The sequence below is a fragment of the Macrobrachium nipponense genome, chromosome 3 (genome assembly GCF_015104395.2).
Source record: "Macrobrachium nipponense isolate FS-2020 chromosome 3, ASM1510439v2, whole genome shotgun sequence".
Classification (NCBI taxonomy): domain Eukaryota; kingdom Metazoa; phylum Arthropoda; class Malacostraca; order Decapoda; family Palaemonidae; genus Macrobrachium; species Macrobrachium nipponense.
Window position 1 is genome coordinate 146,508,145 of NC_087202.1, and position 15,060 is coordinate 146,523,204.

At 37.6% G+C, this 15,060-nt stretch overlaps 1 protein-coding gene across 1 annotated transcript in view; it reads right to left on the reverse strand.

Annotated features, from left to right (window-relative positions):
- The window catches only part of LOC135222556 (uncharacterized), a 105,427-nt gene that overhangs the window by 13,693 nt on the left and 76,674 nt on the right, over window positions 1-15,060 (reverse strand). Inside the window, exons 3-5 of the mRNA XM_064260642.1 lie at window positions 10,721-10,763; window positions 9,264-9,365; window positions 6,407-6,505 (exon numbers count right to left, since the gene is read on the reverse strand). Coding sequence (XP_064116712.1) covers window positions 6,407-6,505; window positions 9,264-9,365; window positions 10,721-10,763 — 244 coding nt within the window. The remainder of the gene's footprint in view (window positions 1-6,406; window positions 6,506-9,263; window positions 9,366-10,720; window positions 10,764-15,060) is intronic.

Sequence of the window (15,060 nt, forward strand, 5' to 3'; positions counted from 1 at the left end):
TCCAAATTAGCGATGTTATGCCTCCTCCCTCCTCTTATTCATATGTACATAATAGAGCGGACGCTATTACAACTTCCTGGCTGGACCACTGCATCACATCCCCACAACTCATGATTCTATTATGACCTGCAATATCCGCTTATGACCTTGCAACGGGCTACGATCACATCCCATTACAGGTGTCATTCAGACCCCATCCCTCCCTACCGTGAACCCCTAACTGATCGCCCACCAGCGGTAAACTGGGATTTTAAAAACCAAGAGAAAACCAGATACTTTAGAGCGACCACGGAAACCAGGTTGCGGTCAATAGTTCAACCGGCAGACGCCTTACTTTGTACTAACACAAATTGTAGAAATGACCACCACAAGAGGGATCTGAATGAATTCTATTCGAACATAATCTCCGCTTTGCTTGCTTCGGGCAGGACTGCCTACAGATTTCGTCAAGGTAATTCTCGTAATATTCCTGGATGGAATGACTTGGTTAAAGATCTGTATACATACTCACGAGAAATGTTTTTACTGTGGAGGCAAAATGGTAGCCCCAGGGAAGGGCACACTGCATTGCTAATGAGACAGGCGAGAGCGCAGTTCAAACTTGCTCTTAAGCACTGCAGGTTATATGAAAAACAACTAAGAGCCGATGCAACAATGTCTTAGAAACTTAGAATCTGGTGATTATCCTCGTCTTTGGAAAGATATCCAGTCTTTAAATCCCAAAACTAAAAAGCTATCACAGAGAGTAGGGGAAGCAGTCGGAGACGAAGCTATTGCAAATATGTGGGGCGATCACTTCAACAATATCCTGAATTGCATAAATGATCAAGACTCCCGAAGGGATGTAGATAACCTCCTTACTGACAACATTCAATTTCATTTTGCAGACCGTTTTACGCCAGGTAACATCAGCGATGCCATAAACAGCCTACCTAATAATAAATCGCCCGGCTGTGATGGTCTTCCTGCAGAGGCCTTCAAACTCTGCCATCCGATAATTTACATTTTGCTAGCTGCCCTATTCAATGCGTGCATAATTCATCGGTTTCTTCCAGACTCCCTACTCTCTTAGTTAACTTGATACCATTAATCAAAACAAGCTAAAGGATGTAGCTGACCCTGGCAACTACCGGCCGATTGCAATCACAACGATCGCATCGAAGATACTTGAGTCTGTTCTTCTAGTGAGACTTCTCCCCTTTCTACACACCACTGACAACCAGTTCGGGTTTAAAGCAAACCACTCAACCGACACCTGCATCTACATACTGAAAGAATTGCTGAACTACTACCTATCATCAGCCTCTCCTGTTTTCTTTTTTTTTGTGAGAAAAGCATTTGACAGAGTAAACTACCTGAAGCTCTTCCTGAAGCTGCATAAAAGGGGCACACCCTATATCTAATTGGCATTTTACATTGCTGGTTCTCCACACAGCAATTCTGTGTCAAATGGGGAAACGTATTATCTTACACCTTCGGCTCCCTAAACGGGCTTCGGCAAGGGGGCATTCTCTCTCCATACCTGTTTAATACGTACACAGATGCCTTGAACGTCAAACTGAACTCGCTCCCAATCGGATGCACTGTCAATGAAACAACTAAAAACAACCTCTGTTACGCCGACGATATGGTTCTGATTTCCCCATCAGTGCAAGGTCTCCAACGACTCATCGACACTTGCCGCCAATATGCAGATGAATTTGATATAATCTACAACGAAACCAAGACCCAGTGCATGTCGCTGCTCCCGAGATCGCTTAAGCATATTGCAGAACCTCAAATTTTCCTCGGAAGCCATCGGCTGGAATTTGTGCACGAATTTCCGTACTTGGGTCACATTATCACCGACGACCTAAAAGATACGGCAGACATTGAACAGAGCGTCGCAAACTATGTGCAGCGGGCAACATGATTGCAAGGAGGTTTGCCTTCTGTCACCGAGACGTGAAACTTGCTTGGCTCTTCCGCTCGTACTGCTACAGTATCTATGGGTGTTCCCTCTGGACGAACTATACCCGAGAGACCATGCGACGCATCACTGTTGTGCACAATGACATTCTGAGACGCCTCACAAACACTCCCCGCTACCACTCCGCCACACAGATGTTCATAGAAAACCACCTGGACAATTTAAAAATCATTGTTAGGCGAACAATGTCCAGTCTGGTAACCCGAGTGAGAAACAGCAGCAACTCGCTCATACAAAGCATCCTAAGGAGTGAAGCAAGAAGAAAATCAAAATTGTGGGAAAGATGGGAAAATGAGGCCTTTGTCCCCTAAAGGACTTAATCTCTGTATTGGCAAGATGTCATCTGCAGTTTTTGTCATTATTACATTTATTGCTGATATTTTAATTTTTCATTATTACTGTGATTACTATCAAGTTAAAGTTTATTTACATTTAATTTATGTATTAAGCCCTCTGGACCGGACTACTGTAACCACCTAAGGTCTCTAGTTAAAATTTGAGTTATATAATATATGCACCATCTGTTATTACTCTCAATGCATATTTTTTTTTCTCACCATATTATGACTGTTATACCAGTATGATGATTACTAGCTTTTATGCTACCTCAGCTACCTTGTGGATAAGTGCCGATTATTCATTTTCTTTTTCTATTTTATCATGTCACATGTATTTAGATTGTGTTTGCTACTGTCTGTATTTTGTATATTCAATGTATATGGCCCCGAGCCGAAATAAAGCATATTATTATTATTATTATTATTATTAATAGTCGAATGGACGAAGGCAGAACTCTGCAGCATAGATCAGAAAACCAGGAAACATATGACAATACACAAAGCACTACACCCAAGAGCAAATACGGACAGACTATACATAACACGAAAGGAAGGAGGGAGAGGACTACTAAGTATAGAGGACTGCGTCAACATCGAAAACAGAGCACTGGGGCAATATCTGAAAACCAGTGAAGACGAGTGGCTAAAGAGTGCATGGGAAGAAGGACTAATAAAAGTAGACGAAGACCCAGAAAGTATACAGAGACAGGAGAAAGACAGACAGAACAGAGGACTGGCACAACAAACCAATGCACGGACAATACATGAGACAGACTAAAGAACTAGCCAGCGATGACACATGGCAATGGCTACAGAGGGGAGAGCTAAAGAAGGAAACTGAAGGAATGATAACAGCGGCACAAGATCAGGCCCTAAGAACCAGATATGTTCAAAGAACGATAGATGGAAATAACATCTCTTTCCATATGTAGGAAGTGCAATACGAAAAATGAAACCATAAACCACATAGCAAGCGAATGCCCGGCACTTGCACAGAACCAGTACAAAAAGAGGCATGATTCAGTGGCAAAAGCCCTCCACTGGAGCCTGTGCAAGAAACATCAGCTACCTTGCAGTAATAAGTGGTACGATCACCAACCTGAGGGAGTGATAGAAAACGATCAGGCAAAGATCCTCTGACTATGGTATCAGAACGGATAGGGTGATACGTGCAAACAGACCAGACGTGACGTCGATTGACAAATTCAAGAAGAAAGTATCACTCATTGATGTAGCAATACCATGGGACACCAGAGTTGAAGAGAAAGAGAGGGAGGATAAAATATCAAGATCTGAAAATAGAAATAAGAAAGGATATGGGGATATGCCAGTGGAAATCGTACCCATAATCATAGGAGCACTGGGCACGATCCCAAGATCCCTGAAAAGGAATCTAGAAAAACTAGAGGCTGAAGTAGCTCCGGGCCTCATGCAGAAGAGTGTGATCCTAGAAAACGGCACACATAGTAAGAAGAGTGATGAACTCCTAAGGAGGCAGGATGCAACCCGGAACCCCACACTATAAATACCACCCAGTCGAATTGGAGGACTGTGATAGAGCAAAAATAATAATAATAATAATAAATAATAATAATAATACTGAATTGACAGATTTTCTTAATTAAGCCATTTACTCTTAGGAAAAGGACCAACTTCTTGCCTTTCCTCAGACGCGGAGCCCTCCCCCATGCCATTCCCCCAAACCTTTCCTAGTATGTATTATCGTAAACCTTCTTCCCATCTGTCCTACGCTTCTCTCCTTCTTGCCCTCTCTCTTCTTTACTCCATTATCATTATTAGTTTCTTTCTATAAAATGCATTGTACACATCAAATGAACCCAAAATAAAAAAAAAAAAACGTGTAACATATGCATATAATGACTGATTGAGCCCTTCATACGAATATCTTATTTGAAAGGTTTAAGATGTTTGGAAAGTTTCCTTAGTAAGCCATGGTAATAAACGGCAGCAGTTTTATTTTATTTTATTACTAATATTGAAATACCGATACTAGTACTAAAGAAAGGAAACTATATAGTACTACTATACCACTGTATTCATGGCAAATACTGTGTTGCTTTGTCTGCGTAATTGCAAAACTGCAATTGCGTTGAAGCTCTTTTAAATTTACAACATGCAAAGAGAGAGAGAGAAAAAAAACCAGTCTGATGGTTAGTGAATCACGATTCTAATAATTACTTGAAGTATTGTAATCTGTTGTTAGCCATTCAGTTGTAAACGGGAGAAATGAGATCGATAATCACAAAAACCCCTACGCAATAAACCCCTGCCCCCTACACGCAAGCAAGATATCAAGTCAAACTTTCCTCCCACCCAAATAACCATCCACCAGAAAACACACAGTTTTATATATATATATATATATATATATATATATATATATATATATATATATATATATATGTATATATATATATATATATATATATATATATATATACTATATAATTTATTAGCTACAAATGTCCTTTAATATCTAATTCACTCTACCTCAGAATTAATATTTTTCACAATATGTAAACCGAAGGGTAATCTTTTAGTTTGATAATAATTTCGTCCTCTCGTGGGTTCGAGCCCACGAGAGGACGAAATTATTATCAGCTAAAAAATTACCCTTCGGTTTACATATATACATCACAATTCCAACACAAATACCAACTAACATCGAGACTACACAACAACTCGAAAGACTGATCACTTCTCACTCACTCAAGGCTCCGCGACCGAATCCGCAGACGATCCCAACCACCTGCCAACAAGCAATTCACTCACTAACTACCCATACGAACACAAACAACGAGACAACAACCAGCCACTCTCTCTCTCTCTCTCTCTCTCTCTCTCTCTCTCTCTCTCTCTCTCAACCCTTAAGAACGTTGTCAAATGCAACTACTACATCACTCCTCAAAGAAACTTACATATTTGTCAGTATACCAGATGGTAGTAAGGCCCATTTCTGCTTGGCATGCTAATAACAATCAATAAACATAAATATATATAACTAGAAATAAATATAACTATAGATTAAAACAATTATTTTGAAAAATTTTATATAGTACAGATATTAATTGCTTTAAAAAGATAAGTATGGGCCAGGATAGGTAAAATGACATTTAAACAAGTCAGACAACACATTGAACAGGTGTAGTGGAAGATACGCTATACCGACGTCATTGATGATATACGCATTACCACTTTTGCATATGGTTGGGTGGCTAAGCGTAGCTTCAACCTCATTTTCTCAATTAAAAAAAATATTGAAACACATATGGCGATGCACAGTACTTCCGAAAATTAGGACGACGTTTGAAGCACTTAGTGGTTTACTGGCTTGGAAATCCCTGAGTTGGTTTAAAAGTTGTTTAAGAAAAACACTCCGTCATGGCCTCTGGAATGCATAGCAGATACAACTAGCAGGTGGGTTCTGATCGGACTGCTTTAAGTGATCAGCTCTCAATATCATCATTTCAGGAGAGAGAGATCAAAAATAGCCCCAAGACTGAGAGGAAACAGAAAACGTTAGTAAAAGTCTTATTTCAATTCCAGGAACATTCACATGAAAGCGAATTTTACTACCAGCCTTGTGGTATTTATTATTATTATTATTATTATTATTATTATTATTATTATTATTATTATTATTATTATTATTATTCAGAAGATTACCACTTTAAATGGAACAAGCCCACAGGGGGCCCACTAACTAGAAATTCAAACTTCCAAAGAACATGGTGCTTATCCGAAAGTGTTAAAAGAAGGCATAGGGAAATACAGCAACCCGTTAGATAAAGATGAATTAAATTAATAAATAAACAATTGTTAGGAGAGAATGGCAAGGAAGATGGAAGAAAAACCATTTGAACGTAGGTACACTCAAACGTACGAAAGGGGTCGCAGCTCAAGGCCGAAGGAACGTAGCAAAGAACAATGTGTCTTGCCTATTGTGACATCTCCAATGATTTCAGGATTAGTAATAATTTAGTGTAGGTTTTGGCGGAGTGGACCGTGAATAAAGTAAACAAACAAGGAAACTAATTAACATGTAGACAAGCAAAGTGAACAAGCAAAGGTTCCTTACTAAACAAGTGACGATGTTTGGATGCTGCAGATGTTCGAGCAATTTCCCCTCCTTGATTGCGTCATCAACGATTTTCTGGGGAACTCCCCCGAACTTCACCTGAAAGGAGGATAAAAACTTCTTGTACCAAATAGCTTTTTCCTCTCTCTCTCTCTCTCTCTCTCTCTCTCTCTCTCTCTCGCGAAGAAGAAGAAGAAGAAGAAGAAGAAGAAGAAGAAGAAGAAGAAGAAGAAGAAGGAGAAGAAGAATGACTTTAGCACCCACATTTTTTTTTTTGGAAATATTGAAACAAGAATCACTAAACAACGCTATGGCAGATGGCGTAAGGAGGCTTGATTCTGGTAACCATGAGTGTGCGCGCGCGCGTGTATGTTAGAGAGAGAGAGAGAGAGAGAGAGAGAGACTGAGAGAGAGAGAGATTGTGTGTTCAGGTATGTGCATGAGTGTGTTAAAGGTAAAGAGCGTGTGTCAGAGAGAAAGGGAGTGGCAGGTACGTGTGTCTGTGTGTATCATAGAGAGTAAGTGCAGATGTGTCTATGGAGAGAGTGGGGCAGGTGTGTGTGTGTGTGTGCGTGTGTGTGTGAGAGAGAGAGAGAGAGAGAGAGAGAGAGCGTGCAGGTAGGCGTATGGGTGTGTATAAGAGAGAGAAAGAGGGGAGGGAGTGGCAGTATGTGTGCGTATCACAGAGAATAAGGTCAAATGTGTCTGGGAGAGAGAGAGAGAGAGAGAGAGAGAGAGAGAGAGAGAGAGAGAGAGAGAGAGACTCAAATTCCCTTTGCAGATAACCTACACTTTTTTTAAGTCCCATTTGCTCTTCGGTTAAGAGCCAGTGATCATAACAGAACTTCATCTTGTACAAAATCCTCTCAAGGAAATAATAAAGTTATCTTAACGACATGAAGCGCTCTGATAGACCTACGTCATTTTAACTTAAAAAACTAGTCTCCATTGACGCTCAATTAAAACCTGGGCACTTCTTATTGACAATAATCCTTGACAAAGGCATTACGTTAAAATTCTCGTTTATATCAGCTAAATAGTAGTGGAGATTCATACAATCAAATTCTGTAACATATAATGAATTGTAACTGAATCGAGTGAAATGGGAAGCTTCTCATAATTCATAATAATAATAATGATAATGATAATAATAATGATAATGATAATAGATATTTCATAGAGCTAAAACGACGACAAATTATAGTTTCTCACAGAAAAATTATGCTATTATATAAGCATATCATTTTACGTTCTACAATACTTTCACAAGCAATACAGTGTATGGAATAGAATATAGTAGAATTTCGGCCAAAAGCCAAGCACTGGGACTTATGAGGTCATTCAGGAATTAAACGGTATTTGACAGCAAAGGGTTCGTAAGTTGTAACAGGAGGAAAACCTCAGTTGCACTATGAAAATATTGTTAAGAGATGGTGGAGAGTAAGATGGAAGAGAGACAACATTGGTGGGAGGTGCTGTAAAACGAATGAAAAGAGGTTGCATCGGAGGGGCCGAAGGGACGCTGGAAGGACCTTAAGTAAAGCCTACAGTGCACCACATAAGGTGTTCTGACGTCACTGCCACCACTACGGGGATCAGGCTTATAGAGAAATTGACCATACGGAGCCATGGCCGACAATGTGGCAACAAAGTTGATCAGCTTTGCATTTCCCCTTTGCTAAATTTGACAATTAAAAGTTGATTACTTCCAATTAAAAGTAAAATTTGTATCCGGTGGAATCACTAATTAACGACAGTTACAAAAATAAATTGGATTCCATAGTCACTTATTCCTATTAAATTTATGTTGTTGAAAGTGAGGATCCTGTGGCTAAATCATTAACTGATTTGCTGGGCGTCATTTGATGATTTGGGTGAATTACCTAAAAAGTAAAATCATAATAAATCCTCTTTTTACACATTTTGACTATGCACAAGTTTCTGGACCGTAAATGAACCTGTGACATTTGGGGAAATGAAACCGAACTCGGGCTACGAGTCTCTCTGCGTCTGGGTATGCAACGGAGTTCGTGAATTTATGGGGATTTCACCATTTAAATGTAATGAATAGAGCTGGAGTTCAAGTAGCAACAAATTCGACTCCGATGATAGAGAGAGAGAGAGAGGAGAGAGAGAGAGAGAGAGAGAGAGAGAGAGAGAGAGAGAGAGAAGGTACTTCGAGTTGTCGGAAAATTTCGTAAAAGTTCGACCAGAAATCTCCTTGTGCATAGTAACTGGGGAGCTTAAAAGGCAAAGAAGATATTCGTTGTAACACGGCTGCCCAAATACAAGGTCATTTGGAAGGAATTGTGGGTTGTATAGAAAATTGCTTAAAAGAATTCCCCACGTCATCTTAAAATAAGATATTCCTCCAAATGTTACGTGACACATTCTCACAGGCGTCCAAGAATTTGCTTTTTAAAAATCTTGAAGCTCCTTTTAAGTGATGAAAAGTAACCGAGGGTTCGGGTGGAAATAATTAGCTCTCAGAAAAGGATGCAGATTCATTCTGTTGTGCTTTCTTCCCAGAAATGGCAGATTGGAACTAACATTGAAGCAATGGATACCTTTAGATTTAGTGTAAATGCGGATATAATCCAAGCCATTGGCCAATATCGTGGGCGATGTAGAATAAACATCGGGATGTAAATTACATGTGCTTAGGGTGCAACATAACTCCTCACTAAAAATAAAAAAATAAAAAAGATAGACCATATTCTGAACACTTCAGGGTTGGATGAAATCAACCCAAGACCCAAATAAGTTCGTAGAATTTCTACGGAAAGTAAAAAATAATTGAAAGTTCCCAGTAACATCTCATGTTTGCAAGACGCAAATCTGAATCGGTTCTACTCACCACCTTCACGGCACATTTCCTCCCTCTCCTGTCTCCAAGTAGACTGTTCCGAAGGCTCCCTGACCAATTTTCTTGATTAGTTTTATGTTGGACATCTTGGACCTGGAAATAAATAAATAAATAAATAAAGTCGCAAGGGCAACCAACAGTAAAATCAAAAGCTGTTCAGCCAGTCAGAATATTTTTAAACATCTGAAACAACTCGGTTGTTAATTACCATCACTGTCTACATTAAATCCAAGAGCAATGAACAGAGACCTATCAGCTTTCTGATAAGACAAAAGATAAGTAACGTTAAAGTTTTATTTTTGTTTGAGAATACAGATGTAAAACATGATTTTCACATCAGCTTTTTTTTTTTTTTTTTTTTTTTTTTTTTTGGTGGTGAACGGGGTGGGGTGATTCTGACGGAAATAAATGTCAAAAGCGTCAGATCACGTTAAAAGCGATCATAAAAGAATTTTAATGTTTAAAAACCCTTACTTTCTAAGTCGCCTAGATTGTTACTACACCATACTTGAAAATATAAAAGCAATGGCTCAATTACAGCGTAATATATATATATATATATTATATATTATATATATATATATATATATATATATATATATATATATATATATATATATATATATATATATCTCCTGTGCCCAACTATCTTCTGTGACACTTTCTGTCGTTTCCTCCTCCTCCTCCTCCTCACCTTCTTTCAAATGTCCGTCCGTTGGAAATGGTTCCTTGAGATCGTTGCCGCTGGTCTGTTTAGAAGAAATAAGAATCCAAATTTGATAGGGTGACATAGAAAACCGTTTCCTCATCTGGCAGTCTGGACTCGACTCGACTCAACTGGTTTCTTTGAAATTAACGAGAAAAGCTTGGGAAACCCTAAGGAACGCCTCTGCCCTGTTGACAAACGGTTAGTTAACCTTCGAACGACCGTCACTTAGTGACACTAACTATAGTCAGTGGTCCTCAACCTTGTTTGGCCCCTGCACCCTTTCACTGTATGTCAGAATGTCATTAATCCTCACCACTCACCCCCCATAACCTTTACCAAAATTGCTTGTCTCAAGAGGCGCATTCCACATAATATGCATATAATACTAAAAATCCTTGGTTACAATTCCGCTCACACCCACCCCCGTCCCTATGGAGGAATTCCCCTGGTTGAGAACCACTGAACGATACATTTTCTTCACCAGACTTTTCATGTTCTTCAATGAGACGAATGATTCATGTTTCTGTGCCGTAATTGTTACTACAATCAACATTCAATCGGATGACTTATGGATGATGAGAAACTAGTTAAAAATTTTATCTGGTCATTAAAATTTGATACGAAACTAAAGACGTTTGGCAGATTATTTGTATTCATCTCCATCTCCTCACCATAGAAAACAACGATAAACCTATATTATTGTCGTTTCAAAGACAGGCATAATGTGAAATGCACTAACATCATCTAAGGCCCATAAAACATCTTCAAAGTTGTTGATAACACTAAGAGAAATAAGAGAGGTTAAATAGCAGGCTTTTTGTAATGTATCAGGGTGACTCTAGTATTCAAGAGAGTGACATTTTTCACTTTATTTAGTTACTTTAGAAGCATTCTTGTTCCCTAACAGCTTACACTGTAATAGGTTAATTGGAACTGGTATATTTATCTTAATCGTGTAGTTATAACTATTACTGTTAGGTTCTTTAGTGCTTCCCAAAGAATGCTAGGTTTGGTTGTATGTTATCAAAGGTAAAAAAAGAAATTACTTATCGTTTAGTGAGAAAGCCATAGTAAATGTGCTTTCATAACATAGTTAACCATCCAAAATAGATGGTATATATATTTGCCCTTAGGCACCTAAGTAATAATATCACTATCACCGGGAACAGATGCGAGAAAACGATGAACGAATTATAATTATTATTTCCCACAAAACAGAATAATGAAGACAAACAGCAAACCATGTTCATGTCATATAACATCTGCGTCAGAGGTAATAAAAGAAAGCACTTAACTATGATGTACCCTGCTTTCTTGCTAAATGGGCATGCGTGACTTGTTTCGGGAAAAGAGGATTAAAGCACGCAGTGCTTAATCCCCAGGGAGCTTCGTAAAAAAATTAATTCCTTATAATTGGGGATTCATGAATGCTTCGCAAATACACGGTTTGATATATATATATATATATATATATATATATATATATATATATATATGATATAATATATATATATTCCCCTTCGGTTAGCATATCTAAAATATATTAATTCCGAGGTAGAGCGAATTAGATATTAGAGGACATTTGTAGTTTAGAACATATATATGAATTACGGTGATGTGATTAGACATGTAGTTATATATATATATATATATATATATATATATATATATATATATATATATATATATATATATATATATATATACATATATATATATATATATATATATATATATATATATATATATTATATATAATATATATATATATACATGCATATACAGGATATACTATATATGTTTGTGTACGTATACAAAGCATCCTAAGGAATGAAGCAAGAAGATCTAAATTGTTGGAAAGATGGGAAAATGATGCCTTTGTCCCCTAAAGGACTTAATCTCTGTATTGGCAAGATGTCATCGGCAGATTCTGTCATTATTATCATATTGATTGCTGATATTTTTACTGTTTTTCCGTTATTACTGTTTGAATACTATCAAGTTAAATATTTCTACATTAAATTTTTCGTATCTAGCCCTCTGGACCTGGCTACTGTAACCACCTATAATCTGTGCATTAACTGTTACAAACTCTCATTGCATTTTTCTTTCTTACAAATATCATTACTGATATTACCAGTATCATTATTACTATCTTTTATGCTACCTCAGCTATTGTGTGGATAAGTGCCGACTATTCACTTTTTATCATGTTGTCTGTTGTATCTAGATTGCGTATGTTACTGTCTGTATTTTGTATATTCATATGGCTCTGAGCTGAAATGAAAGATATTATTTTATTATTATTATTATTGATTATTATTATTTTATTATTATGATTATTATATGTGCATAAATAATTCCAATTCCAAAAATGAAACGAAGCGAGAAACACTTTTATGTCTTGTTGAAGAGACGTCCAAGAGGCTCCCTCACCTCACGAGCAGCAGTTGAACCGATCCTTCAAACTCTGTCCTACTCACTTTAATCCTGTTTCAATCTTCTTCTTTTGGGACTTAAGAATCTGCTGTTCTAGTCCTTCCAGTACTCTCTAGTTCGGCTTCTAAATAGCAATTCCTCTACATTAACGCCTTTTCCAGGAATCATGGACCATTTGCCTTTCTATCAGGTGTTAAGGTTTCGGTCACATCTTGCTCACATTCAAAGACTAATCATTTGTTTCGCTTTTTTGAATTGGGCATCCTTTGGAATTTTGAATTTTCTTGGAATTTATAGTAGTATCTTTTAATAGGGCATCCTTGCCTTGCGAATTTATTCGAAGTTTTTCGACTCGCATTGTTATCCAATCGGCATAGACGTCAATTTTCTTAATAATGTTATATAGATGTCATCATAAAGAATTCATGACGCAACAGATACAAAACTGCAGATTATACAGAGAATATAGAGAAGGCGGGTGATCAGGGAACGCCACGAGGCCAATCTACCTACAAACAGACAACTCTCTTCATCAGATGGTACAAAACTTTGCATCAATAGGAAATCCCGCATTGTAAAAAAAATTACCTTCCCTCTTTTCCAAACAAATTGACATTTCTCTCTCTCTCTCTCTTCTAAACCGCCTTCATTCTTATCGTTATCATCTCATGTACTTCCTGTGGGAGGCTAGTGCCATCAGTGCACCTCATGTGGCGGGCCGTAGGCATTACTGCACGTTCTCTGCAGAGATTTTGGGCTATACACACGCCCACACTGAGTATATACATATGTATGTATATACATATATATATACATATATATGTATATATATATATATATATATATATATATATATATACTATATATATATATATATATATATATATATACATATATATATATATATATATATATATATATATATATATATATATATATATATATATATATATATATATATATATCATATAATATACATATATATGCAGCCTTGACCTCAACGCCGAGTTGCCACCGAAGAGTAAATTGTGATAAAAGTCGAGGAGATATTGATGGCTGGAGAATTCCCATTGATCTGTTGCGAATCTCCTCATTCCATTTCCTAAATAAGAACCACTATTTATCTCTGCCGCGGAAAACTCCGCTAGATCGGGAAGAATGTCGTTTGGATCCAACTGGTTGGTTTTGTGGCCCCGGAATTATACTGCGAATTGTTCAGTGAAGCTGCAATGCTGTGCGTTTGAAAGGAATCTTTTATAGAGAGGTCATTTCTGACAGTTTTGTGATGAAATGTGCAGTTTACTGCACATTTCATCACAAATTTTATTTATTTATCACGATTATGGAAGGCGTTTGAAGGTTATGTGAGGTACATACAAAATATACACCAGTTTGATGCCAGATCAGTATTTAGTAACCAACACAAACAAACATAACAATTCAAAATAGGGAACAAACAGAGTCTGAAGAGGCAACGTTAGACGCAGAGTAGATGGCTGAACCATCGGGAAAAGAATGTGTTTGGAGGATAATATAGCGTCCTCCAGAAGGACATCGATATAGTTAAAGGACCGGGAGGACATCATTAAAGCCACAACGTTTTCCTAGTCTGGGAAAACGTTTTCTTCTGCCGTGACTCTTCTATAAGAGCGATCATTCTCTGATCCAAGAGAAGGAATCGACAAACCACATCCCGTCGGCTGGTGCTGTTCACAGGATATGTCGCCATGAACAAAATTGACGTTTATTGGCTGGAATTCCTCTGTGGCTGTGACCTTTGGTCAGGATAAAGCCCATAAGACCTAACTGCCAATAACAAATGCTTGCAGTGGGATATAAAGAATTGACAACGCGTCCAAATAAGCTCTTTACTGAGATATTGGCTTCTACCTAATCATTTAGATTAGGATGAAATTACAACTTCTGATCAGCTAACCCAAGGGGTAAGTCTCTTTTAGAAGGATACATAAGCAACCATATACCAAGTAGGAAAGATTGTTAACAATGACAAAGGATTATAGATCCAGGAATTAGTCAGAAAAACAAATGATCGGAAGCGGCATTTGTCCTCTGAATATCAACAGCCTCCTAGGTACTTGTGTTCCTTGCGTTGGGCAGGAGGTCCAAGAACTCTGAAAAAAGCGAAAGCGACCCTTACTCAGAGATTGAGCAGACAAGTGATGCTGTAAAAGTCTTAAATGTCATCAGCTCTCTCTCTCTCCTTTCTGAACAAAAAGAGAGAGAGAGAGAGAGGAGAGAGAGAGAGAGAGAGAGAGAGAGAGAGAGAGAGAGAGAGAGAGAGTGTAAATTATCTTTAGGCAAGTCTTGACTTTTCAGTAACTATGATGGCTCCATTCATAAATAGATACTCACAGAAATATACTTTTAGTCCCGTAATCACTGATCAGGCCTTTCAGGCAGTCAGGAATCGTGTTAAAGATTGATACCCAATTTTATATTACCAGACGGTACGACTAAAATTCCCTTTATGTCAATATTACTGTAATATTAACAAAACAGTGAAATAAATTACCATGACAAATATTTCTGCCATCTTGAAATATTACAAAACATCTAATCTCTCTAATAATAAAAAAACTTAATTTATTTCCATAAAATATCCTATGGACTTTTGGTCAC